Source organism: Lissotriton helveticus, chromosome 1_1 (genome assembly GCF_964261635.1).
Source record: "Lissotriton helveticus chromosome 1_1, aLisHel1.1, whole genome shotgun sequence".
Lineage (NCBI taxonomy): Eukaryota > Metazoa > Chordata > Amphibia > Caudata > Salamandridae > Lissotriton > Lissotriton helveticus.
This window is the reverse complement of record NC_136057.1, coordinates 1,109,900,023-1,109,927,250: the sequence shown is the minus strand read 5'-3', so window position 1 is coordinate 1,109,927,250 and position 27,228 is coordinate 1,109,900,023. Positions and strand designations below refer to the sequence as shown.

The 27,228-nt window shown below is 43.1% G+C and overlaps 1 protein-coding gene across 3 annotated transcripts in view; it reads right to left on the bottom strand.

The window, feature by feature from the left end:
• SCYL2 (SCY1 like pseudokinase 2) overlaps positions 1–27,228 on the bottom strand; it is a 366,719-nt gene that overhangs the window by 62,450 nt on the left and 277,041 nt on the right. For all 3 annotated transcript variants that reach the window (XM_078678675.1, XM_078678685.1, XM_078678690.1), the window contains one exon: positions 16,939–17,039. In XM_078678675.1, coding sequence (XP_078534801.1) covers positions 16,939–17,039 — 101 coding nt within the window. The remainder of the gene's footprint in view (positions 1–16,938; positions 17,040–27,228) is intronic.

Sequence of the window (27,228 nt, the reverse complement as noted above, 5' to 3'; positions counted from 1 at the left end):
GTAAATCAATATGTTGCCTTGAAAAAGAACACACCCCAAACACTCCCCACCCTCCCCCCACAATCCCAAGAAACAAACGCCCCCCACCCTGCACCCCTGCGTTAGACTCAAAAGCCACCCCAACTTGCAGTGTGCCTGTCGCCCTAACATAGAACTAATCTACAAGAAGAAACCCAGAGGAGGAAAGAGTCCCACCCCCCGCCACCCCTAGTTACACACAATAGTCTTAGAAATACGGGAGACGTCAAACCACAGTGACATATCGTAAACAGTGTTAGAAACTCGGGAGCTTCCGCTCATTCTTGGTCAGGTTGGCCACCCTCAGCTCCGTCGGAGTGTTCCATGCGATCTCGTCGCTCAGGCAAGGAATCAAGCCAGTCACTTACTCTGTCGGGGCGATCAAAGAAAAATGTCCGGTCCTCATATTCAATCCGTAGTCGGGTCGGGAAAAGCATCACATATTTCAGTCCCATGTCCCTCAGTCTCCGCTTCACCCCTTGGAACTCCATCCTCTGTTTCTGAACAAATTGTGTGAAGTCCAGGTAGAAGCTCACAGTGGTATTCTCAAACTTGACCGGGCCACCCGTTCGCGATGCCTGCTGGATAGCGTCTCTATCCCTGAAATAGAAGATTCTAGCAATAATCGGACGTGGTGGAGCACCGGTTTTAGGCTGACCACCCGGAATTCTATGCGCACGTTCCACGGCAAAGAATTTGCTGAGGCCTTTAGGAGCAAGATGCGTGAGGATGAGGTCTTCAACAAGGAGATCCGTGGAAGAGGCTGTGGAATTTTCCGGTACACCAATGATGCGCACGTTATTGCGTCTCGCCCGGCTTTCAAAATCCTCCAGTCGATGATTAAAGAGGTCATTAAAGGTCCGGAGATTACGCACCTCCGTTTGTAGGTCAGCGACATCCGTAGTGAGGCTGGAAGTCTTTAAGTCCAAGGATTTTACCTTCTCGTTGGTTTTTGATAAATCCATTCTGATAATATTGACGTCAATGGCAACTGTGTCAAGCTTGAGGGCAATGGCCTCATACTGTTGATCCATAGAAGACTTCATACCAGTGATGTCGCCCATGACATCTTGCAATGTAAGATCAGCCAACATGGCGGGGTCCTCGGTCACTTCACCCCGATTTCTATTCGCCCCTCCGGGTGACACCTTAGGCTGGGTGTAGCGGTCCATGAGGTTTGTTTGAATGGTACCACCTCGGAGAGGGGTCTTGGTTTGGCGTTTCTCGCTGTCGGGTCTGCCCGCCTTGTCGGGCGGTAAGCCCCCAAGAAGCGCCCTGGACCTGGTAAAAATGGTTTGTGCGTTTTCCACCAATATTACCAAAAGCAAGCTAGCGGGCATACGGCGTAAACCACAGACACGCCGCCGTGAGCTTGCAGTGAAATCCCAGGGTCCGTGCGCGACACGGGCTATTGCGAAAGGATAGAGATGCGAGAAAACGAAACCGAAAGTCAACACTGGGCGGCAACAAAGCCTCCGCAAGCCGTTGTTGTTGAATTACAGCCTGGGCACTCAGACCACCCGAGGCCCGGAGGAGTCCATGGGGCAGGCCACAAAAGTTCAAAATATCATAAGTTCGGTTCCCGGAGTCCAAATTGATTTCTGAAAACGGCTAGTATGTCAACTGGGTTGCGTCTTCAATAGCCCGTCGATGTTGGCAGGATAATATTCAGGATAAATGCGGGAGGTGGCGAGGGTATCGGGAGCCCTGGGATCATGCGGCCATCATGGATGCGTGCGTAGCTCCTCTATCCACTAGATTATTGCTTGTTCCTGCAACATGCTCCGCCTTGAGGATGATGTTGTGAGCTGTCATACACTGTCAAAGATCCTGCGCTTCTAAGGAAAGAGCAAGGGATCATGTTCCTCCGTGTTTGTTCACGTTATGCATGCTGGCCGTGTTGTCTATACATACCAGCACTGATGATCCGTGTATGCGAGGCAGAAAAGCTAGAAGAGAGAGAGGAAGATGACCTTGAGCTCTAGGCGGTTTATATTCATGGACGTTTGGGATGCAGACCATTTGCCCTGTATTTGTAGATCCAGAATGTCCAACCCAACCTTCAAGGGAGGCATCCGTAGTTATGATGAAGTCTGGTATCAATGGCAGAAATGTGAAGCCTTTGGAGATGAGTGATTTGTGGTCCACCAGTTCAGAGCTTGGACCATCCCTGAGGTTATTTTTATACGGTTGTCAAAAGACTTCTCTGTTTGTAGCCATTGACGTAGCTCTTCCTGCAAAGGTCTCGTCTTCAGGCGAGGTAGGGGCACAAGATTGATCACAGATGACATAATCCCTAGCAATGATTTGTACTAAAGCACTGAAGCGGACCTTATTTGGAACTTTTGAGAGCTAATTGCATTTGCTTGTGCTGTCTTTCCAGGAACAGAAAGGCCTTGCCTTGCGCGCTATCCAGAGTAGAGTCTAGAAAGGTGTACTGTTGATGTGGGACAGGAGATGACTTTTGAAGGTTTAATGTGAGGCCTAACTTGTGAAAAAGGGTAATGCAGTCCTGAGTGGCCTTGGCAGCTTGCATGATTGTCTGTGCTGATAGGAGCCAGTCGTCCTAATCGGGAAACACTTTTTGGCCATGCTTCTTGAGGAAAGCTGCAACTGGAGACAGTCATTTAAGGAACATTCGAGGGGCACATTTGAGGCCAAATGGTAAGACATTGATAGTGGAGGCCAGAAACTGAGGCGTTCAGGTACCTCCGATGCCTGGGGTGACTGGGAATGTAAAAAATGCATCCTGAAAATTGAGAGTAGTCATGTAATCCCCATGGTTTAAGAGATGCAGCATGTCCGCTAAAGTGACCCTCAGGAAGGATTGCTTCTTTAGGAGTTTGTTTATTACGCTTGGATCCAGAATGGGTCTGCACTGCCCTGATTTGTTCTTGACAAGTAAAATACAAGAGTAGAAGCCCGTGTTTCTCTGATTGAGAGGTACTTGCTCGATTGCACCCCTGGCGAGCATGATGAGAGCCTCTGCTTGTAATAAGTGAAAATGGGGGCAGAGGGATGCGGACCCCTTGGAGGGTTGTTTGGAGGTGTTTGTATAAACTCGAGGGTATGACCATAGGTTAGCAGATCTAGTACCCACTTATCTTTTGTAATGTCTCTGCATTGGGACAGATGGTTGGAGATATTCGCACCCCAAGGGACAGGTGATGTTGTAGTAGCTGACATCAGATTGAGGTCACTGTTTGAGCGTGATGTCTCTGGACTGTGCAGGCTGTTTGTGCCTAGGTACTTGTCTTGTCTAGGCCATTACAAAGCAATGGGGTAACCCATGGCAAACCAAAGGACCTGGGTACAGTTTAATACAGAAAACAAGATGGTCTTAATGGTCATATCTTAGTCAGATACCAATGCACATTACACCAAGGGTAAAAAAAGAAAAACAAAAACATAATTATAGTGATCATATCATTATTCGTAAAATTTCTGGTTTAAAGACAATAATGTATACATCCATTGAAACAAGTTCTGTAGGTTGCTCAAAGACAGTGCATAGAGAAGTGTTTAGTTTAGGGTGTTTATGTGCAGGGTGAGATAGACGCAGCAACAATGCAGAAGAAAAATAGTTCTATTTTTTGAAAAAACACTGCCTAATGTGGCTCCAAGTCAAATACTAGTGTAGTTGGCCTGTTTGGAAAGGGATATTCTTTTAATCTTTTATTGTTAGGGTCCATTTTTGATGGGGTGGTGATCAAGGATTCCAAATCCACACTCCCCGGAGGAATGAGCAAAATCAATCCAGGCCAAGATATTGGGAAAGTCGACGTTTCGACACGACTATAGTTGGAGGGTTAATTAAAGCCTCAGCATGTGGGTCTTCATCGGGACAATAAGAATGTGGTAAGGCAACCTATTGTTGGGGGGGCAAAAAATTCCGATCCCCAATGAAATCCTCTTCAGGCCCCCACCGGGGTTCGAGGTCCACAAAGTAAAGGTTTCACTGCTGTAGCGTTAATCCATGAATGATATTGTCCAAATCATTAAATTCAATACCGAAGGGTTCTAATATTAGACCTTACAAAAAGCAGATGCTGCAGTCCCCACACCGTCGCTTAAATCCAATAAAGATATGTTCAAAATCCTTAAATGCAGTGTTGGAGAATAATAGACATTACCACGGAGATGATGTGGTCCTCAGCAGAAGCCGCATCTGCTCACCACCGTGCCCTCAAGAAAGAAAAAAGTACTGTCCTCTCTGTGACTAAGATCTGGATATGACGATTTGTCTTGAGTAGGCGGCATTAGGTGGAGGTTGGTATTGCTGTTGCTGATAGGGAGGTCTATATTGCGCCTGATAGGGTTGGTATTGTTGATATCATTGCTAGGTTCCTCTGTATGAAGAAAACTCCCTGCCTTGAGCCCCCACGAAAGGGAAATTTACGATAATTTAATGGGCCGAGGGATTTGGCGGTCTCTGTATCAGTTTTGATGGCAAGCAAACCATCATCAATATGCTTTCCAAAAACTGTATCACCATTGTATGGCATATCCAGGATCTTAGACTGGACCTCTGGTCTGAATGATGTTGATTTCAACCAACCCTGTTGTCGCAAAAAAGCCATTCCAACTAGCTGACAGAAACCAGTGGAAGCAATAACGATTGCACAATCTATAGTTTCGGAAGATGTGTGTTCCCCTTCCTACGGTATTTTTCTAGTCTCTCACTTCTGGTCTTCAAGCACAAGATCCAATAATGCGCCTATATCAGACCGCATTTGTCTATCATAGCGGCCTACATGGCTAAAGAATTAGCCACACGAATAGAAAGGGCAGGCATTGCCGAGAAACGTTTCCTGATGTTATCCAATCGTCTGCACTCCTTGTCAGGAGGGGAAGATTGGAGTGGTAGGTTTCTTTGAACAACGCTGTGCCGCTTGTGAGACAACTGAATAAGCCTTGGGGTGCCCTATGAGGCAGGCAGGAGAATCAACAGGGGATTTGTACTTTTTATTGATACGTGGCAATACAGCCGCCACGGATGCCGGAGTCTTCATTAACTTAAGGCCCTCTTCCCCAAATGTGATCAACTATAGAGATGACTTGTACAGACTTGCGTACCCTGTTCCTTAAAGTCATACAAGAAGCAATTGTATTGCTTCATCGACATCTGCAGATCTTGCATTAAAGACAAAGGTATGTGTACTTGAGATGAAGGAGGGGGATGTTATGGGGTATGGAAGTAAAAATAGTGATGTTTGGCATGAGGATTATGATAATGTCTATAATAAGGGTCCTCTTCATCATCCTGATATTTTTGATTTCAAATCTTTTTTATTGATAATCAAGACAATACAAATAAAGGAGGGGGTACGCAAAGAAATACAAAAGTACAAAAATATGAAAGCCATTACAGTATAATAATCACAATAAAGCGCGGAATAAGTATAAGGCGTAAGGGTGGTACAACAAAAGATGGGGAACAGAAAATATTGCATAGATGTATACATATAATACTATAATTGAGATATAGTAGATATAGCATATTGGCAGCTTGATCAGCAAGTGACAATCGATAACAGTATTTTGTACCATCCAAACATAACATATTGGAGCCAAGGAGCACAGATAATGGGGAAGGGTAAGGAGGGGGTGGAGGGGGAAGGGAGAAGTCTAGGCAGCAGTAACATGGCAATAAATACTATGCATAGGAGAGAGCAGCGAGTTCACAATACGGATGAAAATAAGCCATTTGCAGTCACTGGCATAGTATAGTGTAAGGCGTTTAGTCTAGGGTGGGTCGTAGCATAGCTCCAATGAGTCAAGCAAGCTCCATAGTTTGGTGTGAGGTTTCTGCCAAGGGGATGAATGGAGGACGTCATTGTCAGCACCCCTCAGGGACGCCAGCCACTCCTGCCAGGTTTTGAAAGAAACGTCGGAAGCACTCTTCCATTTACTGAGCACTACTTTGCATGCAAGAGTAATCATAAGGTCTAAAAGGTGCCTATCATGATCTCTCGTTATGTTCGCATCAATCGCCCCCAGAAGAACATAGCTGAAGTCCCTAGGAGGTCTATAGTGAAAGGTACGTTGGATGTAGTTATATATCTCATCCCAGTACTTTTGCAATAATGGACAATGGAAAAGCATGTGTGCTAGGTCACCCACTCCTGATTTGCAGTTCCAACAAAGAGGGCTATCTATAAGTTTAAGTTTGAAGAGTTTCCCTGGTGTCCAGTATGACCTGTTTATCAGCATAAATTTGGTCTGTGAGAGTATTGGGGATATTTTGTTGTAGAAGGGTGTGAGGTGGATTTTGTCCCAATCAAAGGTGATGCCGGAGGTGTTGGGTTCATTTTCCCAATCCCGTTCACATTTTCTGTGTGCTTTCTGAGGCATAGGGGACAAGATCTTGTATACCTTTGAGACAATATGACCCCTAGACATAAGCTGGATTAATTTAGTACGAAGTGTAGGGTTTTGTGGTGTGATATCTTTAGCCGTTACCAGTGCTTTAAGGCGTAGGAATTTGTAGAAGTCAAGTGGTCAGAGATCAAGCCATGTTTGTAAGGTGGCAAAGGGTAAAGGTGTGGATCCCTCATAAATATCTTCTAGTATGTTTACAGCTTTCTTAGACCAATCTTCCCAGAAAAGAAGGTGGCCTTCATCTTTTAGAGTCGGGTTAAACCAAAACGATGTTAAATTAGATTTGGAGAACTTTATTTTTGCTTTACAATGCCTCTCTAGATTTAGGAGAGCCCTTTTAGTGTTAAGGAATATATACTTAGAATGAGGGAAGGCCGTGGCGTCCATAGTCATTATGGCAGGAAGCGGTAAGTTATTAATGATGGGTTTTTCAACTTGGATCCATACAGGAGTATATTCCTGATAGTTGTGGAACCACTTGTTTGTAAAAATATGCCGTCTGATAGCATCTAAAGTTTGGTAAGCCTACGCCTCCTTTATCTTTTGGCAATTGAAGTTTTCGCAGGGATATTCTTGGTTTCTTATTTTGCCACAGGAAAATGTTAAAGATGTTGTGTAATTTATTGAGGAAGTCATCAGAGAGTAGCTTGGGTAGCATACTTATTAAATAATTGACGAGTGGCGTGATCATCATTTTCAGAGTTTCCACTCTGCTCCACCAGGCCAAGAATTTTGGGGACCAGCCGTCCAATAGTGAGGAGATCTTTTTATATAAGGCAAGCTCGTTGGTTTTGAGAGTGCTAATTAAGTCCTTCTCAAATTCGATGCCAAGATATTTAAAGCTCTTTGGTTGCCAACATAATCCGGAATCACCCAGGATGCCTTTATCACCTATGTTGTTAAGTAGCTTAACCTCCGTCTTGTCCTTATTGAGTTTATATCCTGACACTTCGGCAAATTCCGCAATCGAGGACATCAGAGCTGGAATTGCTAATTCCGCGTTCTCAGAGACCACCAACACATCGTCGGGGTAAGCCGAAATTTTGACTGTAACATCACCGAAACCTATTCCTTTAATGTGGTCGTTGTGCCGTAGAGAGTACAAGAAGGGTTTGATCACTAGAAGGAACAGTGAAGGGGAGAGGGGAATGCCCTGCCTCGTGCCTTGTTGTAATTCGAATGAATTTGAAAGGCAACCCCCCGCTCTTACTCTTGCTGAGGGATTTGCGTATAGGGCCATCATCATGCGGATGAAATCATTCCACCGGTCAAATTTATGTAGGGTTGCTTCCAGATAGGCCCAGACAACCTTATCAAAGGCCTTCTCGGCGTCTAAGGTCACTGCTACCGTAGGGGAGTCAGTTAGTTTTGCTCTTTCTAATATGTGTGCAAGAGTTCTCGTGTTGTCGCTTGATAGTCTATTCTTAAGAAACCCTACTTGCGATGGGTGGACCAGTTGGGGCAGTACTTTCTGGATCCTTTTGGCCAGAATCATGGCGTAAATCTTACAGTCGAGATTGATCAAGCTTATTGGTCTGTAATTTTTTGGAGACATGGGGTCCTTACCTTCTTTTGGAAGCACAGCAATAATGGCCTCTGCAGGTGTGCCGTGAATTTGTCCACTTGTGGCAAACTGTTCATACAGGTCCTTAAGTGGCTCTGCTAGGATATTGAAAAGTTTTTGTAAAACATTGCACTGAATCCGACCGGACCCGGTGCTTTCCCAGTTTTGAGGGACTTAATTGCTTGGGTGATGTCTTCCAGTGAAATAGGTTGGTTTAGTTCCAATTGGTCATTTGGCGGAAGAGAGGGGAGTTTGCATTTATCTAGGTAATGCCCCAGCTTGGATCCGTCAAAGTTTTTGTTCTTACTGTATAAATCATTGTAGAAATCCTTAAAAATGTCTGCGATTTTGTTGGGGTCTGAATGTGGTGTCCCTAGTTTGTCGACGATACTCTTTATGGAAGTTTGTTGAAGCTTGAATTTCAGGTAAGATGCAAGGCTCTGACCTGCTTTATTAGTGTGGCATAGTCTGAAGTTTTTCTGGCGTTGAAGCCAAATACCGGCCTTCTCACCGATTAGCTTGTTATACCCATACTTTTTGTTCATTAAGTCATTAAGGGTCAAGGCGTCTTTAGAAATTATATGACGTTTTTCTAACACTGCTATTTCTTCCTCCAACCGTGAAAGGGCCGAGTTTGCATCTCTATTCATGGCAGCTCTTATCTTAATTAGCACCCTCTGACTGTGGATTTCAGAGCTTCCCATCTTGTAAGATCCGTGGTTTCCCCTTTTTTGTTATGAGTGAGATAGTCATTTATGGCTGTTTCTATTGCCTCCCTATTCTCCGCTTTTTTTAACACCGCATTGTTAAATCTCCACAAAGTCAATCTTTTGACCCCGTTGTGGATTGCTAGAGACATCGTTATACATGAGTGGTCAGATACTACGCGTGGTTCAATGGAGGTGATTTCAATGTCTGCGATGGAGTGTGCCGATGTGAGTAGGTAGTCTATGCGAGAATATGAACCATGTGGTGGGGAATAGAATGTATAATCTCTGCCCGTTGGATTCATCAATCTCCATGAGTCTACCAAATTGAAGCGCTTACAGAGATTGAGGAGTGCTTTGTGTGAGTTGTTTGATCGGAAGGGGCAACGTGAGTCACTGTCTAGGATAGGATCCCTAGGAATGTTCAAATCGACTCCCAAAATATGTGTCACCATGTCTGGAATCTTATCAATGTGATTGCAAAGTTCTTGCCAAAAGTCTTGATCGTCCTTATTTGGCGCATAGACATTTGTAACATAAAATTCTTTGCCATCCTTGGACAGTTTAGTTGAGACCCATCTACCTTTATTGTCAGCAATGCTCAGTAGGACATCGATATTAGCTCTTTTGGCAATGAGCGTGAGGACCCCGTTCTTTTTTCCCCGAGGCATCAGATCCTATTGCCTCACTATAACATTTGTTTTTCATTGAGTTAAATTGTGGCGAATCAATTTTAGTCTCCTGTAGTTTTCCTCTTTTTGATAGGATGGTTGATACCCTTAACGTTGAGTGACACTATTTTGATAGTCTGCTTATTTGTTGACATGGGAGAGGAGTTGGAGTGATATTTCGAATCTCATTTTACAGAGAATGTGACTACCATTTTTTGTATTATTCATGGGACAGGTAGGGAAAGAACTCCACATTGTAGTTACATACTCGTACTTGTGCCCTTTATGAGCCCTATGAACATCACCGGCACTCATGATTTGTTGAGGTTCGCTGCCTGGACACAAAAACAAAAGAGGGAGTGGGAGAAAAAAACAAAGCTGAAGACAATGAGAAAAGCAAAAATGCTAATACAACCAAGAACCCCACCCTACCCGCCCTCACCCCATTCCCACCCTCCCCACCCTGAAAGTACATTAAGGACATGGCGACCAAGGAGAAGTAACCAGGCCAGTGTCACTCCCCCGTGGCGACTACTTGTGTAACCTGCTTACTTAAGTCAAAGGATGCGGTTTGAAAGTGACCAGATAATAGGAACATAGGTACGTTATAACCTTGGAACATTAAAACAACGGGAACATCAGAACATGTTATAGGCGCATTACTTAAAAGTCGCTCACTTATCTAGTAATTCGTGTTTAAGCATGCATCCGGAACAGAGTTAAGAACTAAAGCAAACTGCAATTAGACACTTGTAATATCAAGTTTTAACATGACTCACTGCCATCTTCGTGTTAATAACTGTAACGACCCTAGACAGTTCACCATAACGGGCTTTGCAAAATGCCATTGGTGGCGTGCAGACGCCTTACAATTAAACAAGAGAGAGCATTTTACCACATCGATGGCCATGGCTGCAACAAGAGGCAAATCTAATATCTGGATCCACCTGGACTAGTAACCTGCTTTTGTGTTAACAACCATTGTGTCCAATTATTTCAAAGTGACGTCGTAGGCATGTTGACGCCTTGCAGATATGAAAAAGATCATCCATCCTACCATCTCGATGGTCATATCTGAGGGACACTTCATCTAGTGGATGTAGGAGTCGTCTGGTTGTTCTTTGTGGATTAATGTGCATTCGATGCCGGTCATCGTTGCGCTCCAGAATTATGTGCCTTCTGCCTGGAAGCGGTACAAAAGGGGGTGGAGATGGACGGAGCATCTAAATCAATCAAACACTCACACCCAGTCAAAAGATCTGGGTTTAATCCATCACCGTTCTTTAGCCCACTCTGCCACCCCAGTTCAGACATGGCTATATGCAAATCAGTCTGACCCTGTGCCTCATGGGAACAGTCCAGCCCGAACTGCCAAGCCATGTCTTCCCTGGACCGGAAACAAGCTTCCGAGGACTGGTTTCTGGCATTAAAGCCGTCTTCAGCCATATAGCCATGTTTGAACTGGGGTGGCAGAGTGGGCTAAAGAACGGTGATGGATTAAACCCAGATCTTTTGACTGGGTGTGAGTGTTTGATTGATTCAGATGCTCCGTCCATCACCACCCCCTTTTGTACCGCTTTTGGCCGCCATAAGTGTGGCAGGGTATGCTCAGACGTGAGTCCCTTGCTCACTTTGCCACTGGATTCAAGCAAGCCGGGCTGAAGACGGCTGGAATGCCAGAAACTGGTCCTCGTAAGCTTGTTTCCGGTCCAGGGAAGACATGGCTTGGCAGTTCGGGCTGGACTGTTCCCATGAGGCACAGGGTCAGACTGATTTGCATATAGCCATGTTTGAACTGGGGTGGCAGAGTGGGCTAAAGAACGGTGATGGATTAAACCCAGATCTTTTGACTGGGTGTGAGTGTTTGATTGATTCAGATGCTCTGTCCATCACCACCCCCTTTTGTACCGCTTTTGGCCGCCATAAGTGTGGCAGGGTATGCTCAGACGTGAGTCCCTTGCTCACTTTGCCACTGGATTCAAGCAAGCCGGGCTGAAGACGGCTGGAATGCCAGAAACCGGTCCTCGGAAGCTTGTTTCCGGTCCAGGGAAGACATGGCTTGGCAGTTCGGGCTGGACTGTTCCCATGAGGCACAGGGTCAGACTGATTTGCATATAGCCATGTTTGAACTGGGGTGGCAGAGTGGGCTAAAGAACGGTAATGGATTAAACCCAGATCTTTTGACTGGGTGTGAGTGTTTGATTGATTCAGATGCTCCGTCCATCACCACCCCCTTTTGTACCGCTTTTGGCCGCCATAAGTGTGGCAGGGTATGCTCAGACGTGAGTCCCTTGCTCACTTTGCCACTGGATTCAAGCAAGCCGGGCTGAAGACGGCTGGAATGCCAGAAACCGGTCCTCGTAAGCTTGTTTCCGGTCCAGGGAAGACATGGCTTGGCAGTTCGGGCTGGACTGTTCCCATGAGGCACAGGGTCAGACTGATTTGCATATAGCCATGTTTGAACTGGGGTGGCAGAGTGGGCTAAAGAACGGTGATGGATTAAACCCAGATCTTTTGACTGGGTGTGAGTGTTTGAATGATTCAGATGCTTCGTCCATCACCACCCCCTTTTGTACCCCCCCCCCCCTTCTGCCTGGGAGCTTCCCGCCGTGGCAGTGTCCATTTTGGAGTCCTCTGAGCCGTCGAGAAGTTTCTTTAGGCGCAATGGATCCGTGAAGACTTGTGGTACACTTCGGATCAGTACACGGAAGCATGCAGGGCCAACAAACCCATATTGATATTCCAGTGAGCGAAGCCGTGGTCGAAGAGCAAGGAAGTTTTTTCTTAGATTGACTGTTTCCTTGCAGTAATCTTGGGATATATACACTTTGTTGGTCTTCCAGAGAATGTGATTATGTTTGTGCATGAACGCTAGGATTAGCTCTACATGTTGATATCTCAACAGCTTGCAGACAATCGGCCTCGGACCTCTTTGTTGGTCCGTGATACGACCTAGGACCCTGTGTGCACGATCGAACTCCAGCGGAGTGTTAAAGGAGAGATTTGTGGCTTTAGGAAACGGAGACTCCAGGAAGAGTATGCACGAGCCATCCTTATCCTCTGCTCCCTCCGGCATTCCAAATATGAGCAGGTTCCCCCTTCGGTTCCTGTCCTCCAACTCCGAGATGCGTCTTGACATTGATGATGTGGATATGGAGAGGTCTTTAAGAGATTTGGTTACCTTCACCTCCGAGTCTTCAAGTAGACTGATCCTGCTCTCAGTCTCAGAAAGCCTTGCAATAGTGTCTTTACTGTCTTGTCTTAGTGCCGTGATTTCTTCTCTGGTAGATTTCGTAATTTCATGAACCTCAGCTAACTTGAGGAGTATCGTATCCAGCGTCGCATTGATGTCACGCGCCCCTTTGGTGGGTGAAACTGGATTTGAAGGATCGGCCTTTAACCTTTTTAGATTTTTAGCTTCCTTCTCTCCCATGATTGCTGTTTAAATTGCTCCGGTTGTTCAGTGTCCTCACTAGATAGTAGGAATATCGAGTTTGTTGGGCGCAGTTACGCCTTTGCACTGTTATCAAGAATAGGTTATCAAGTATAGGTTTGTGGCAGTCTATATGGTCATACCCTGGAATAGCGGTAGCAGTAATGTCTATACTACATAGATACTTCAATTCGTGGATATCATTATTTACTGTGACATCGCATTAAGCTTAAAATTCCATGTATAGTGACCCCATGCAGTGATTACATTGAGCTAGTATTTATTCCCTTTGTATGCGAGTAATATCACTTCTGTTGGATGAGTGACCATTGCCCTTAATAGCTGTGTGGTAGCTCGAGAAACAGCCTTTGGGTTCACAGCATGTATTTATAAGCCACTGTCTTTAGTGTTGGCCATCTTAGAGTCAGGCAAGGTAGAGGCTGAATACTTCCTTTCTTTAAGCACTTCTTTTCCATACAAAACAGCGAGCACTGGAAGCAACACTTATGACCAGGAAAAGGGTATCTGCATACAGTCTTGAGCGGGCAGCCAACCAGCAAGCAAAGATTTTGGCAGTTTTTATATTCGCTTTGTTAATAGTCGGGTGTATCTGTGAGAAAACGTTATGGCTGCGCTTTAAGATGTTGTACCTCACGTTCATTCATACCATTTACTCCCCCTACAGCAGGTCATATTTGGAAAATAGCTCGCTTGTTATGCGCAAGGGTTTATATTTAGACGTTTATTTTATCCGGCCGGTGTGAAAACCGGCAGCGCTGGATGGCCGCCATTTTCAGTTTTGTAGTGCGCTGAGAGCGGTAGCAGTAGGCAAAGCAATGTTCAACTACTAATGTTCCAAACGAGTATTAATCCCCTCAAGCTCACTACTGATGTGTGCCCTGGGAGACTGATCGTCCGCTGCTCACCTGATATTATATATTACCGTTTATCGAATCAAGTCGGTATAAAGCCGCTGAGCGGCCGCCATTTTACCCTTCAGCTTCGCGGTACCTGATATTAGCCGCCTGTTCCATAAAGGACCTTTTTGCATCCAAGGCACCCCTCAAACGCAGATCAGTGTTGCGATCCTCGGTAGGAAAGCGGGTGTTTAGCGATCACGCATTCAGATCGGGACAGCGTCCTGTCGGATCAGCGGTGAGGTTTGGTCCGGTGCGGGCAAAGCTCCGTAGCTGTGTCGGCCGGCATTTAGCCCCCTGGAGCGAAATTCCGGTGTCCAAAGACCACTATCAGGCTCTTGATGTGTTCCTCCGGCTTTCTGCATACATTAAACACTTCCCTAGACGCAGGAAGGTATCAGAAATGATCTTTGGGCTCAACACCACGGGAGGAGAGAAAGGCTCAAGCGGCCATCTTCCCCGGCTTCCAAGCCACGCCCCCCATCATCCTGATATTTGACCTACAATTCAGATAGGCTATGCGCGGCCCCAAAGGGCCCCTCATCTTCTGAATTATCTAAATCATCAAGGAGACGGCATGGAGGATTAGGAGACACTTTGCTGGGAGGACGTGTCATGAGGCTTCAGAATACTCTTTGGAGCTTGCACTACTGTCAACGACGAAGGAATCAACGATGATTGTTCCATGGATGGTGGTGTGGACTGTTGATGGCTTTGCCAACAAGGTATCAGACGATGATAGCTTCATCGATGGTGGAGCTGAGGAAGAACTCATCGTTGACCGTAATGGTAATGTAGACTGCAGGACAGTTGATGGTGGAGTCACCTCTGCAATCGTTGTTGACGAAGAAATGTAGGTTGATGGAATGGCTGCATTAATAGCTGAAGTGGTCTCAGTCAGCGTCGCCGACGGTGTAGAGGAAGAGATCATGGTGATCTTTGATGTAGCGCTTGTCCACGATGGAGATGTCGACTAGGGGATTTTCGTTGACGGTACCTTCTGAGTTTTAGGTCTCGACGTCAATGGCTCAGAAGAGGTATTCAACAGCTTTGAAGACTAGGGGTGGTTCTGAGGAAGCTTTTTTTTTAGGAGAATGTTTGTGTTTTCTCCTTTTTCTCAATTATTTTGAAAGACCCATGATGAGAAGTCTTTTGTGCCGTCTTACTGCCTTCAGAGGTCCCCTGGTCATGGGGCCTTTTCCTTTTTTGAGGCTTGGTAGAAGTGTCGTTGTCCTCACCTGAAGAGAGAGTTTTTGACCTCTGGAGCCATAACAAGAGCCTTCCCCCTCTGTCTCACAATGTTTTTGAAGAAAAAGCGTGACATACCCTACAGTCCTTCACAGAAGGAGGAGGATGAAGGCAATAGAGGAATTCTTCATGTGGGTTATCCGCAAATAGTCTCTTCTTCCCAGAAGATTTGCAGGATCTGAAAAGTCCTTTTTTAGAAGAATCAGACATACTGAAACTTTTCAAACAGCTGAGGTAAATAAATTGGAGCAGAGCTCAGGGAGACTCCCTTCCATAACGTGCAGTAGAGGAAAACAGTCTCTGTTGGGAATGTTCTAGGGGTGCAGTCGCCTGACTGGTCATTTGTTCAAGATTGGTTCTTTTTTGAAAAAGGACATAGATAGGCTACAATAATGACCTTTTATTGCCATGATAGCCTATGATACAAATACATACTGCTTTACTATTGTACGGTCGGACTCCCACTAAGACCAAGGGGAATGATTCAAGCATGTTAATCTATGAGAGATCCAATACTGGATAACATCAATATGATTTAAGTGCAATAGTTCTGACATAACCGAACTCATGTTTGATCATCATTTGATAGCTGGTATATACCATAATTATATCTTGGTTCTCTTACAGAACATTGTTGTGCACTTCAACTACATCTGGCTCACGATATGTTATCTAGTAATCCTCAAATTACATCTAATGCACAGTTCTGCTAAACATTCCATATGCCTTTAAAATTATAATCAAATGTTTCAGTCGCTCAATTGTTATTCTTTAAGTTTTTTTATTGGAATCAATTCCGTCTTCAGTTTCTTCAGTGATCCTTCTCACTGCTTTATATAAAAACAGGCTTTCTTCAAGAAAATTAATTTAGTTCAAGCTCTATTGTATATTATATGAGTTTCTATGTATTTCACACTTACATTAACACTTCGTCAGAAGCAGATGTAAAGGATGTAGGAAGCTGGCTCTATATATACTATACCAAAATGATGGATAGTGTGCACAGAGTCCAGGGAGTCCCCAGAAGTATAGCAGAGGTTAAATTAGGTCAGTACTAACAGCTCTCTTTTGGTAGTGTGGACGAGCAATGGGTGTGTTAAGCATTTATTGTATTAACGCAATAAAGGCTGGTGGCACACACTCAGACAGAAACCAGACCAATTTGGTAAGTGTAAAAAAAGGATATACTTATGTTTTATTTTAGAACTAAGCAGGACTTGGTACAGGTGGGTAAAATATACTTTCAAATGCAAGACTGTTCAAGGTAATGCAGTTGTGCTTGAGATTACAATTGTTACAGGTTGTATCACTTTTGAATGCAGTTTGTATCATACAGTAATTACTTTTAGATTACTTTTGAGTTACTTGGGATAACTTTGTGTACTGGGATGGTATGCCTAGATACCATGCCAAGATTATAAGCCCTGGAGTCTTTGGATGGCAAACAAACTTTGAAAGCACTAACTCATGAAAATGCCCCCTAAAGTAGGTGTGATTTCGATACTGTATAATTGATTCAACAGGAGAAAGATGCATGCACTCACTAATCCAGGTCACATTCCTCTGGGTTCTGTTTGATTCCTCTGGGTTCTGTTTGTTCGCTTATGGGGACTCCTCTGGGCGGCTGATAGCGTTCAGATCCCTCTTTGAAGCCACTAGGGGCCATGGTGTCACTTTGCATACCTTTGATTGGGATTTAAATGTCGGTCACACTGAATGAGTAGTGCAATCAGTTATCTATAGTCAGGCGATAACGTCTGCAGAAGTGTGAAATCTTTTGCTTGCTTCTTTTGAAAAGTATGCTAGGATTTTTGTTGGCTACATGTCTTTGCTCGAGAATTCTTCTTTGCTGTTTCTAGTTATCTTCATATTTTGGAGGTGTAATGAGATTCAAGTAGGCAAATCTCACTCAGAAAATTCCACTCATGTTAAAACAAACACAACCATGAAAAATACTTCAGTTAGAAAAACTGTATCTCAAAATGAGCATATTACTTACTTCTGTTGTTCTTGCATCAGATGAAGCTGTTCAAGTTTGGTTTTATGTTCTGCCTCCAACTTACTAAGCATATCTTTTATGACTGCCATGAAAGACGTGAACTATAAAACAAAATTAATCAATCAAAATATTACGTTCTCCACCATAATATTGCAGTTGGGATATAGCTTTCAGCTGACAGAACATCATTAACTACTCTTGAGCAAGCTGACATGATCAACATTTGCCATTTTAATTTATATTTATATGACATAAAATAGTCTTAAAGCATAATACTGTACAATATTTAACAACAAAAACACAAGAGATCTGGAAAGTTGCTGGGTAATTAAATCAAGAGCTAATGTGCCAGTTAGAAAAGATAAAGTAGTGAATGGTACAGACTTCCAAACAAACCATGATTATGTCCAGCTGTAAGGTTTAAGTAAAGGGGGCCGTAACATCCATAGTGCCTGACAGATTATGAATGATGCACAAAGTCCTTGAAGTGGGTTCTTGTGCCTGGATTTTCTTGAATGCGAGATCGTGAAACAGTGCTTACAGATCCATTAAGAGGAAAATGAAATGCAGAATGGTCAAGAGAGTATGGTTCTGAACCGGGACAGTGCGTGTGTGGCTTGTGGTCAACATATTGATGCTAACTTATGAGTGCAAGTCAGAACCAGATGGTAATATTGCCAAGTGAGGGAGGAACAGCTAGCAAAACTTCAAACTGCATCAAATAATCAAAAATAGAAAACTGGAACAAACAGATAGCACATAAAATGTCAAAAATTAAATTAATGCATTTGAAGTGTGAAGTGAGTGGGTGCGGAGTGATTTTACACTACTTGGGAGAGGTGATAGTATGTGGGGTGGGTAGGGGCAGGTTGAAGAGGTACCTGTAGCATAGTTGAATATCCTCATAGGCAGCAGAGTTAAGGTCAGAAACAATACAGTAAGGAGGGTAGCCTTGCCCTTGAAGGTGAACGAGGGAGAAAGGGAGGTTGAATGGAAGAGGATGCCTTGGTTGCCCTAAGATTGAGGAAAGGTAAAAATGGTACGTACAGAGAAGCACCTTGAACTGCACAATGATCACCAAAATGTACGGACTGAAAAACTAACATAGTTCAATATTAGTAAAGTATTTCGATAGGATACGTAAAACAAGCATTGGCACAGCCAATGCAAGTGCTAGGGTGTTTGCTTTGGCAATGCTTGTTCGTAAAGATGAACATTGAAAATACAAGAAAATACAAAGAAAAAACATCTTAAGGAATGGTGACAATAAAACCTGGCCACGGGCCTTTGGACAACAACATAAGCAAGCAGAATAGGCAAACAAAACCCGTGCAGTTAGGAACAGACCAGACCCCACTCAAGATTACCACAAGCGGACCGGACAGGAGCGTCACCTTACAGAGTGCCACTTGTGAATACTAGCAAATTACGCATCACATACAACTGGGAAACGTAAAGACAACGGAAAAGAGGAACGTGGCAATTAAGGGTCAGGAAAAAGTCATAACCACAAACACTCGGACCACCAGAATAGAAGATCTCCAAGTGGATCACCAAGGAAATCAAAAAAACGATCTGGACGAGATCGAATCAATACTGACCTTCATTCCAGATTATGTAACAAAGGGTAGACACGACATCCTAAACAGAGGAAACATGATAAAATTAATCAAGGAAATCCCAGAACTAAGCGGAATAGTCTCCCAAGACATTGAAGCAGTGGAGTTTCAACAAAACAAAGCCAATCCAGACATTGAAAATTCGGTCATTACCTGGACATCTAAGGAGCTAGCAGCAAAGATCTTTGCCAACAAAGCAACATTTGAGAGCTGGGGAATAACACTGAAGCAACACAAGCGCCCAAGATACCCCTACCCCCTTTCTAACAGTTTAGTCCATTTAAAGGGGGAGGAACCACAAAGTCCCAAGTTAAAAACGTGCCTCAGTGGAGCACGGGCCTCGTCCCAGGAAAAAATCCTAGGACCAACCAACAATCGTAAAAACCAGACACACAAAAGAGGGCCCCATTGGAGCAACCAGGACTGGTCATGGATCCCAATGGCACTAAGCCAAAAGAGTTCCTAGAAACGTCGTAAAGACCCCAGCAAGAGAACAAACACAAGATTCCTACACGGAAGAAAGAAAGCCGGCAAAGATCAAAATATGCTCATGGAACGTACAAGGGTTCAGCAGCATGGACCGGGATCACGAAACCCAATCTTTCTTCCGCGAACAAGATATGATTCTCTTACAAGAGACCTGGAACTCGACCCATCCCGGAAATCCAGGATTTACTGATCATCATATACTAGCAGAGAGACTGCAAATATGGGCACCCACGAGGAGGCCTATCAACGTACGTGTCGCAAAAATGTAACTGTGAATCAGAGGAACAGGATGTAGGGCTAAATTGGGTCCAAGTCACAAAAATCACAATAAATTCCCAGCTGCAGCTTCTACTTTTAAATGTTTACATACACCCTGATCGAAAAGCAAAAAATGAAAAAATGGGAATGCTAACCAAAGCCCTACAAAAAACCAACAAATAAAGCTTGTTGATAATATCAGGAGACTTCAACTGCAACCTAACAAGCTTTGACAAGGGTAGATCTAATCAGGAGAAAAGTGCAGCGAAGGGGCCCAAACAAGCTTTACTGTGCAATTTAAAATCAATGGGCCTAATAATCCTAAACACCAAAAAATAAATGGTCACTCTTTGCCGGTACCTACCTATATGAGCAGTAAGGTTAAGTCTACTATAGACTTTACAATTGTAAGTGCCAGCCTAATAAACGCCATTGAGGAATACACTATAGCTCAGCGCAAAGAAAGCGATCAGTTCCCCCAAATTATACGGATGATCGTTGCAGTTCCCAGTGCTGAAAAATTGTGCTTGTTATTGCAACAACCTGAAAAATGTAACCTCCGGAAAATAAAGTGGAGGGGAGGAGAAACAAAGAACATCCAGTCCACAGCCAGTAACTTTATGATAAAACTCGGGAACTTAGAACACGGAGACCCCGTAAAAAACTGGGAAAACCTAGTAGAGGAGCTGAAGGAAAATAACTCTGCTCTACCAGGGGCAAATAGAAACGCAAAAGTAAAGTCTACACCCTGGTTCAACTCCGACTAAAGATTTGAAAAGAGAAAAATTGCCCGGGCATTAAAGATCCAACAGAGAATGGAAACACGGGGACTTAAACCAAACTATAACATCATTAGAAGTATGAGGAAAAAATACCGGAAAAAGCTGTGGACCGCGAAGGCAGTATACAAGGAATCGATCTGGGAAAAACGGTTATTCACGAGTAAAAAACCAAACTCTCAAGACTTTTGGGGCATTATTAACAATCTAAATAAAGGTGTAGTACTGCAACAGGACCCCGGAATCGGGGACAGAGTTTGGAGAGACTATGGCCCAGATGCATCAAGCAAAAAACAGGTCGCAAAGGGGCAGATTCTCAGAATCTGCCCCTTTGCGACCGGTATTTTTGCATTTGGGATGCATCATCCCAAATGCAAAAATCGCAAATTGAGAATTCGCTAAATTGAGATTACTTGCATTTAAGGAATCTCAAATTGAGATTCCTTAAATGCAATGCATTAAAGTTTAAAAAATAGCGATTTCGCTAAAAGGGCTCGCAAATTACCATGAAGTACAAGTTCATGGTAATTTGCAAAAACTTTGAAAAATACACTAAAGTGCATTTTTCAAAGTTTCATGTTGCGCACACACATGCTCTAAGGGCATGTGTGTGCGCAACATATGTGCACAGATCAATTTCAGGGGTGCAACAGGGTGTCCTTTGGACACCCCTGCTCCCTTGAAATCGCAATCTCATTTTGCGATTCGCTAATTGCGATTCGCAAATTGAAAATTCTTCCCATTCATTCCTATGGGCCTCTAGGCCCATAGGAATGCATGGGGATGTATTCCTTAATTGCGACTCGCAATTTTCGAATCGCAATTAAGGAATTTTAAGAAATCGCTAGTTTAAAAGTGATTTCTTCTTGAATACCATTTTGCTATTCCTTATTAGCGATTCCTTATTTTTTGCTAATAAGGAATCGCAAAATAGATGCTTGATGCATCTGGGGGTATGTGAGGAACCTCTATTTAAAAAAGGAACCACACAGAAACAAAAAGAACCAAGGTCCATCAACCAACACTGAACAAGGCAACTTAAAAGTTACACGCGTTAGCGAAAGAACGCTTAAAGACATGGAACGCGAAAAAGACGTTTCCCAACAATACACTCGGACTACCTGCACCCATTTAAAAAAGCTAATTCAAAAACTCAAAGCAGAGGTGGCTCCCGGACCAAACGGTCTTCCAACCACAGTATTTAAATCCAACGACGAGTTCTGGGCCGAACATCTAACAGTGCTATTTAACCATATTTTTATAAAAGGAAAAATGCCTGCTTCTTGGAAAGGAAACATCATCCACCCGATTTACAAGAAAGGAGACCGAAGAAACCCGGTGAATTACAGGTTGATTTCCTTAATAGACGTTGAAGCTAAGATCTACGCCTCATGTCTCTTGGAGCAGCTGCAAGATTGGGCAAAACATACCAACATAATCCCTAGTTTCCAAATTGGATTCAGACAAGGGATGGGGACGTTAACAAACTTGACCATCTTGGGACTACTAACGGAGAACGCCCAAAAAAATAATCACCGTCTATACGGGTGCTTTGTTGACATAAAAGCAGCCTTTGACCGAGTAAGCAGATCAAGACTATGGGGAAAGTTAAGAAAACGGGGGGTGCCGCAAAACCTACTAAACGCAATAACTGGTTTATACAGCGACACATGGGCAAAGGTAAAACAAGGGCAAGGGTCCAGCTTAACAGCTAAAATTGAAACCCAGGACAGGCTAAAACAAGGCTGTGTCCTAGCCCCCAGTCTATTTAACCTAAATCTAGCAGACCTTGGAAGCAACCTAGAAAAAATGGAGAGTCACGCCCCGAAACTTGGCACTGTTTCAGTTACAATTCTGCAGTATGCAGATGATATAGTATTACTAAGTAAAACACCTATAGGTCTGCAACGCCTAATAAACACGTTATCATCTTACTTAGCACAAGAAAATCTGGAACTGAACAAAGAAAAAACAAAAGTGCTCCGGCTAGTGGAGGGGAAGAAACTGAAATTTAAATGGTCAATCTACGACTCAGTCTTAGAAGAACAGGACTCATACAAGTATTTGGGGATAACCCTTGGGCAAGGCCATTAAAAAAAGAAGCACTCTCTGGCATTAAAAGCGAAGGCGCAAACATTAATCTATGCGCATAGGCAACTACAATTAAAAATGGCGGGCCCGAACTACACCCATCTACTAAAAGTAATGGCTTCACAAATTTTACCAACCCTGTCATATGGGTTAACCACGTGGCTTGGAAGGGAGGCAATAACTTTAAACAATCTACAAAACAAAATCTACAAAGTAGTGTTTAATCTGCCACAATCAGCCTCTCCCGCACAAGTCCGCCTTGAATTCGGCCTACAATACCAAAAATTCCGGTCGATGTCCAACTTTGCTAAACTATGTCATAAAATTAGTTCTGCCCCAAGTGACTCAATGGACAACATCTGCTGGAAGGAAATAAATCATCAGGAAAACCAGCCTTGTACCAACTCATGGGGAAGCTACCTAAGCACCTGCTTATCCAAACTGGACCTACTAGAAGTATGGAAAAGAAATAGACCAGGTACACTTCTGCAAGGTAGCCAACGGTTCAGCGAAAAGGAAATCTCTGCTAGAGGACAAAATATCTCTAACGAAACGGCGCCACGCATGGACAGTAATCGCCTCTTAGACTCATCAAAAACCACAGGGATAGTTAGCCTCCAATTTTAGTCAACATTTAAAAAAAGCTTTCATTGCTTACCGAATGGGCCTGCACTATTCAAAGGATTTAAGACCTTCTTTGAAACACTAAAACGAAAGCCCCCACTGTAGATTGTGCGGATATCAGAAGGAAACCTTAATGTACTTGTTATGTGCATGTCCGGCACTTATGGCTTTAAGAAGACGATACCTACGGGCCATTTTTATCACGTTAAAGATCCACACATGCCGGCAAGCGGTAATAAGCTGGCTAGGAGGCACCTCCTCCATCTTGGCATGTCATGGACTTAAATTTACGACCGAGGTAACAAAACGGCTACAAGAAATTTAACTGATAAAAGGCACTTAAAGTCGAGCACAAAGTCCGGATCGAGGCTTGAAGGCTACTGCAGTTTAACAGAACAAGGGAACCCTATAAATAGTCAAGGACCAGGGTAGCAGTTTTATCAAGTAACAAAGGTCCTTGATTAAGCACAATAAATACAAGTTAAGGATAAATTATAGACAAGAATCTGTACTATAATAAAGGAGGTGTCCAGCCGGACACTGATTTAATTGATTGAGGGAATAACACATTTTTAAGATACAAATTATAAAGTGGGATACAGTCCTGTATCCTGTACATACAACATTTAAGAAAAAGGACAATTTTCAAACCATAAAGACAGAGAATCAACAGGCAAGTATGTATAGAGCTGCTAGTTAAAAGATAACAATTGGTCTAGCTAAGCACATGTAGATAACACAATTTTTTGTCACATTGGAAACTGATGTGTCACTACACTAACAGTCGACGGCGTTTCGATCCTATACCCTATGAAGGATCATCATCAGGACTACAAATAACATTGCCTTAATTATAAGCCTGCATAGAAAGGAAACACAAGGAAGGAAAAAGGAGAGAAAACATAATTACATTCCTGTATCCTCTGTGTTTATACATAGGATAACGAGCTTCCATACCATGCTTAAAGTGAGGACCTTCCACTCGTGCGTGAAGATGTGAGAGTGACAGTCATACTCATCATTTGAGTGACATCGATGGTGCATTATAATGTGAGTTTATTTTAACGGTAGGGCATTAATAAACATAGGGTAACAGAAAATTAAGATACCTAATGGGCCAAATGAAGGAAAGGGAACAAGGTTGGACCGTGTAGTAATTCAGCAAATTCAGGTCCACGGAGGATTTCGTGCTGCGTGCTTCTATAAATGAAGCCAATAATTATCAGTATTCAACCAATTTATTTTCTTGCAAAAGTTGGCAGAATAAACAAGTATAAAACCTGTTAATGAATGAGTCCGCAATATAGGGGGACCGTTCGAGGCGTCTGGATGGCGCTTGGAGGGAGACTCGGAGTGAATTGGGAGAGTAGCCTTATTATAACGGTATTAATCTGTCCTTAGGGGCCGAAAAAAAACCTTATTTAGGCTTACCGTTTATTCTTTAATTACACCTCATTTCTGAAGGACTTAACCAGTAGAGGGCAAACGCAGTAAGGGTTCTTTAATTAGAAGAATGCTGGTAAAAAATGATGATAAAAACCCAGTTAGGGGTTCAGCCTAAGCAACCTGGATGTAAGTAAGTAATAAGGGAGAGGGCAGGCTTACCGTATCTCAGTTTGGAGATTCCGACACAAAGTGACTGGAACCTACGATAAAGTTCACGATATGAAGGGGGAATTACCTAAGGGACGGGATAAGGCATTAGATTGAGCAAGCCTGAAGATGACAAAATGCAACGGAAGGCTTAACCGGTGCTTACCCGTAATAGCCGAATTTAGAACATCCTCGGTGACTGCTGGGCTCGATCGCTCCTGTCGATGAAGGTTCAGTGAATGAACCGGAACTGATAAACGGAATTGTAACCTCCTTCTAAATATTAATTATATTGCTATGGGACTGTACCCTATCCGAATCCGATTTTGGTCGTTCACCTAGCCACACCCAACATGGCCCTCGCACTTGTCGCGCATGCGCATTGAACCGGGTCTTCCTCCTTACAGATGGCATGCGGCTCCGTTTATCAGTTCGGGTTCATAACATCATTTTTTACCAGCATTCTTCTAATTAAAGAACCCTTACTGCGTTTGCCCTCTACTGGTTATATTGCGGACTCATTCATTAACAGGTATTATACTTGTTTATTCTGCCAACTTTTGCAAGAAAATAAATTGGTTGAATACTGATAATTCTTGGCTTCATTTATAGAAGCACGCAGCACGAAATCCTCCGTGGACCTTATTTGCTGAATTACTACACGGTCCAACCTTGTTCCCTTTCCTTCATTTGGCCCATTAGGTATCTTCATTTTCTGTTACCCTATGTTTATTAATGCCCTACCGTTAAAATAAACTCACATTATAATGCACCATCGATGTCACTCAAATGATGAGTATGACTGTCACGCTCACATCTTCACGCACGAGTGGAAGGTCCTCACTTTAAGCATGGTATGGAAGCTCGTTATACTATGTATAAACACAGAGGATACAGTAATGTAATTATGTTTTCTCTCCCTTTTCCTTCCTTGTGTTTCCTTTCTATGCAGGCTAATAATTAAGGCAATGTTATTTGTAGTCCTGATGATGATCCTTCATAGGGTATAGGATCGAAACGCCGTCGACTGTTAGTGTAGTAACACATCAGTTTCCAATGTGACAAAAAATTGTGTTATCTACATGTGCTTAGCTAGACCAATTGTTATCTTTTAACTAGCGCCTCTATACATACTTGCCTGTTGATTCTCTGTCTTTATGGTTTGAAAATTGTCCTTTTTCTTAAATGTTGTATGTACAGGATACAGGACTGTATCCCACTTTATAATTTGTGTCTTAAAAATTTGTTATTCCCTCAATCAATTAAATCAGTGTCTGGCTGGACACCTCCTTCATTATAGTACAGATTCTTGTCTATAATTTATCCTTAACTTGTATTTATTGTGTTTAATCAAGGACCTTTGTTACTTGAAGGCTACTGCGGCACAAACAACACTATCAAAACCTCGCCAAAGATCTTGACCTTAACAATGTACTGTATCGGATGAAATAAGAACAGTGTTTTCTCTTTTACCAGTGACAGTATATTTTTTTATTAGCACGAAATTTGTAATTTTAACCTGCTCGAAGATTGTAACGATTTTAATAACCACACAATAAAATTAACTTGAATAATCACTGAATTGCATTTTTTCAACATTAATAAACAGCATGGTTAATCTTTCAAACTTTGAGCTGAAAACTCGGACAGCATTTAATAGAACAAAACACCTCTCTGAGGAATAGTCAGAATTTGAATGCTTGCCATTTGTTTTCTCCAAGACCCTAAACGAGAAAAAAATGTTCAGGCCATTTGGTCTCAGCAGCAGCCCAAGGAGAATGTATATGAACCTCTGAAAGAACAGATATCTCTTCTCCAGTTACTCTAAGTAAACCTGCCTCATACACAGGTTGAGCGAATACAGCAGCCGATCCCTTCCCCAGCGCCAGAACTGCTAGGTTGCAAAGCCTGGGCTTTCATGAAAAATGTGGGAGGCAATAGATGAAAGAAAAACAACCAGATAAAATCTGCTCTTTGGACAGTATACAGTGATGTACTTTTAGGGATGACCCAGGAGGGATGGAGAGGAAAAGGAGAGCCTCTAGTGTCTCTTTCGAACCACATGGCAAACTATATCAAGCCTGAGGGTATACTCACATCTTTGCTGTTGCTACCAGCTATATGAAGAATGGCCATGGCATGGATGAAGGACTTCCCGCCCTCAGGCAAGGATTGGCTTAGAGATCCTGCCCTTTGTAACTACTGGCCAGATTGTTATGCCAATAGCAACCCGACCCAAAGAATTCTGGGGGCCTCTGTAATGTTATATTAAAAGACAGGTATCATCTGAATGGTGTATGACTTTATAAGTCTGATTTTGTATTGTATACCTTATGGGTTAGACTGCATTCCGTGATTATTGAAACAGAATCTATTGCATTATAGGTGAAAGGAACATGGAGCACTGTCTGATGATTATACTCAAGACAGTGATAAAAAAAATGATAATTCCATCTGAAAACATAATAAAAGGACACTAAGTTCTGAGTATTAAATAACAAATATTTAAGGAGCACTGTTATATAATGGGCATTCAATCAATTAAAATGCATGTTTATTTTCAACATGTAAAGAGGAGAATATCTCCTTTGAGAAAGAAACAGGTGATGAAAATAAAATGTTACTCCACTCAGTGAGTTGCTCGTGCTGACTCACTGAAGGGCACAGACAAATACACAAACACCGTCATCTGTAAACATTGCCACTAGCATACTGCAATTTAGCTCTTTCATTTGTAGGGGTGCATTATAATCACGGGTAGATTGCACCCACATATATTTCTTTGTTGTATTAACATGTGGTCATTGGATTGCGTACTGAATAACGTGCAAAGTGAA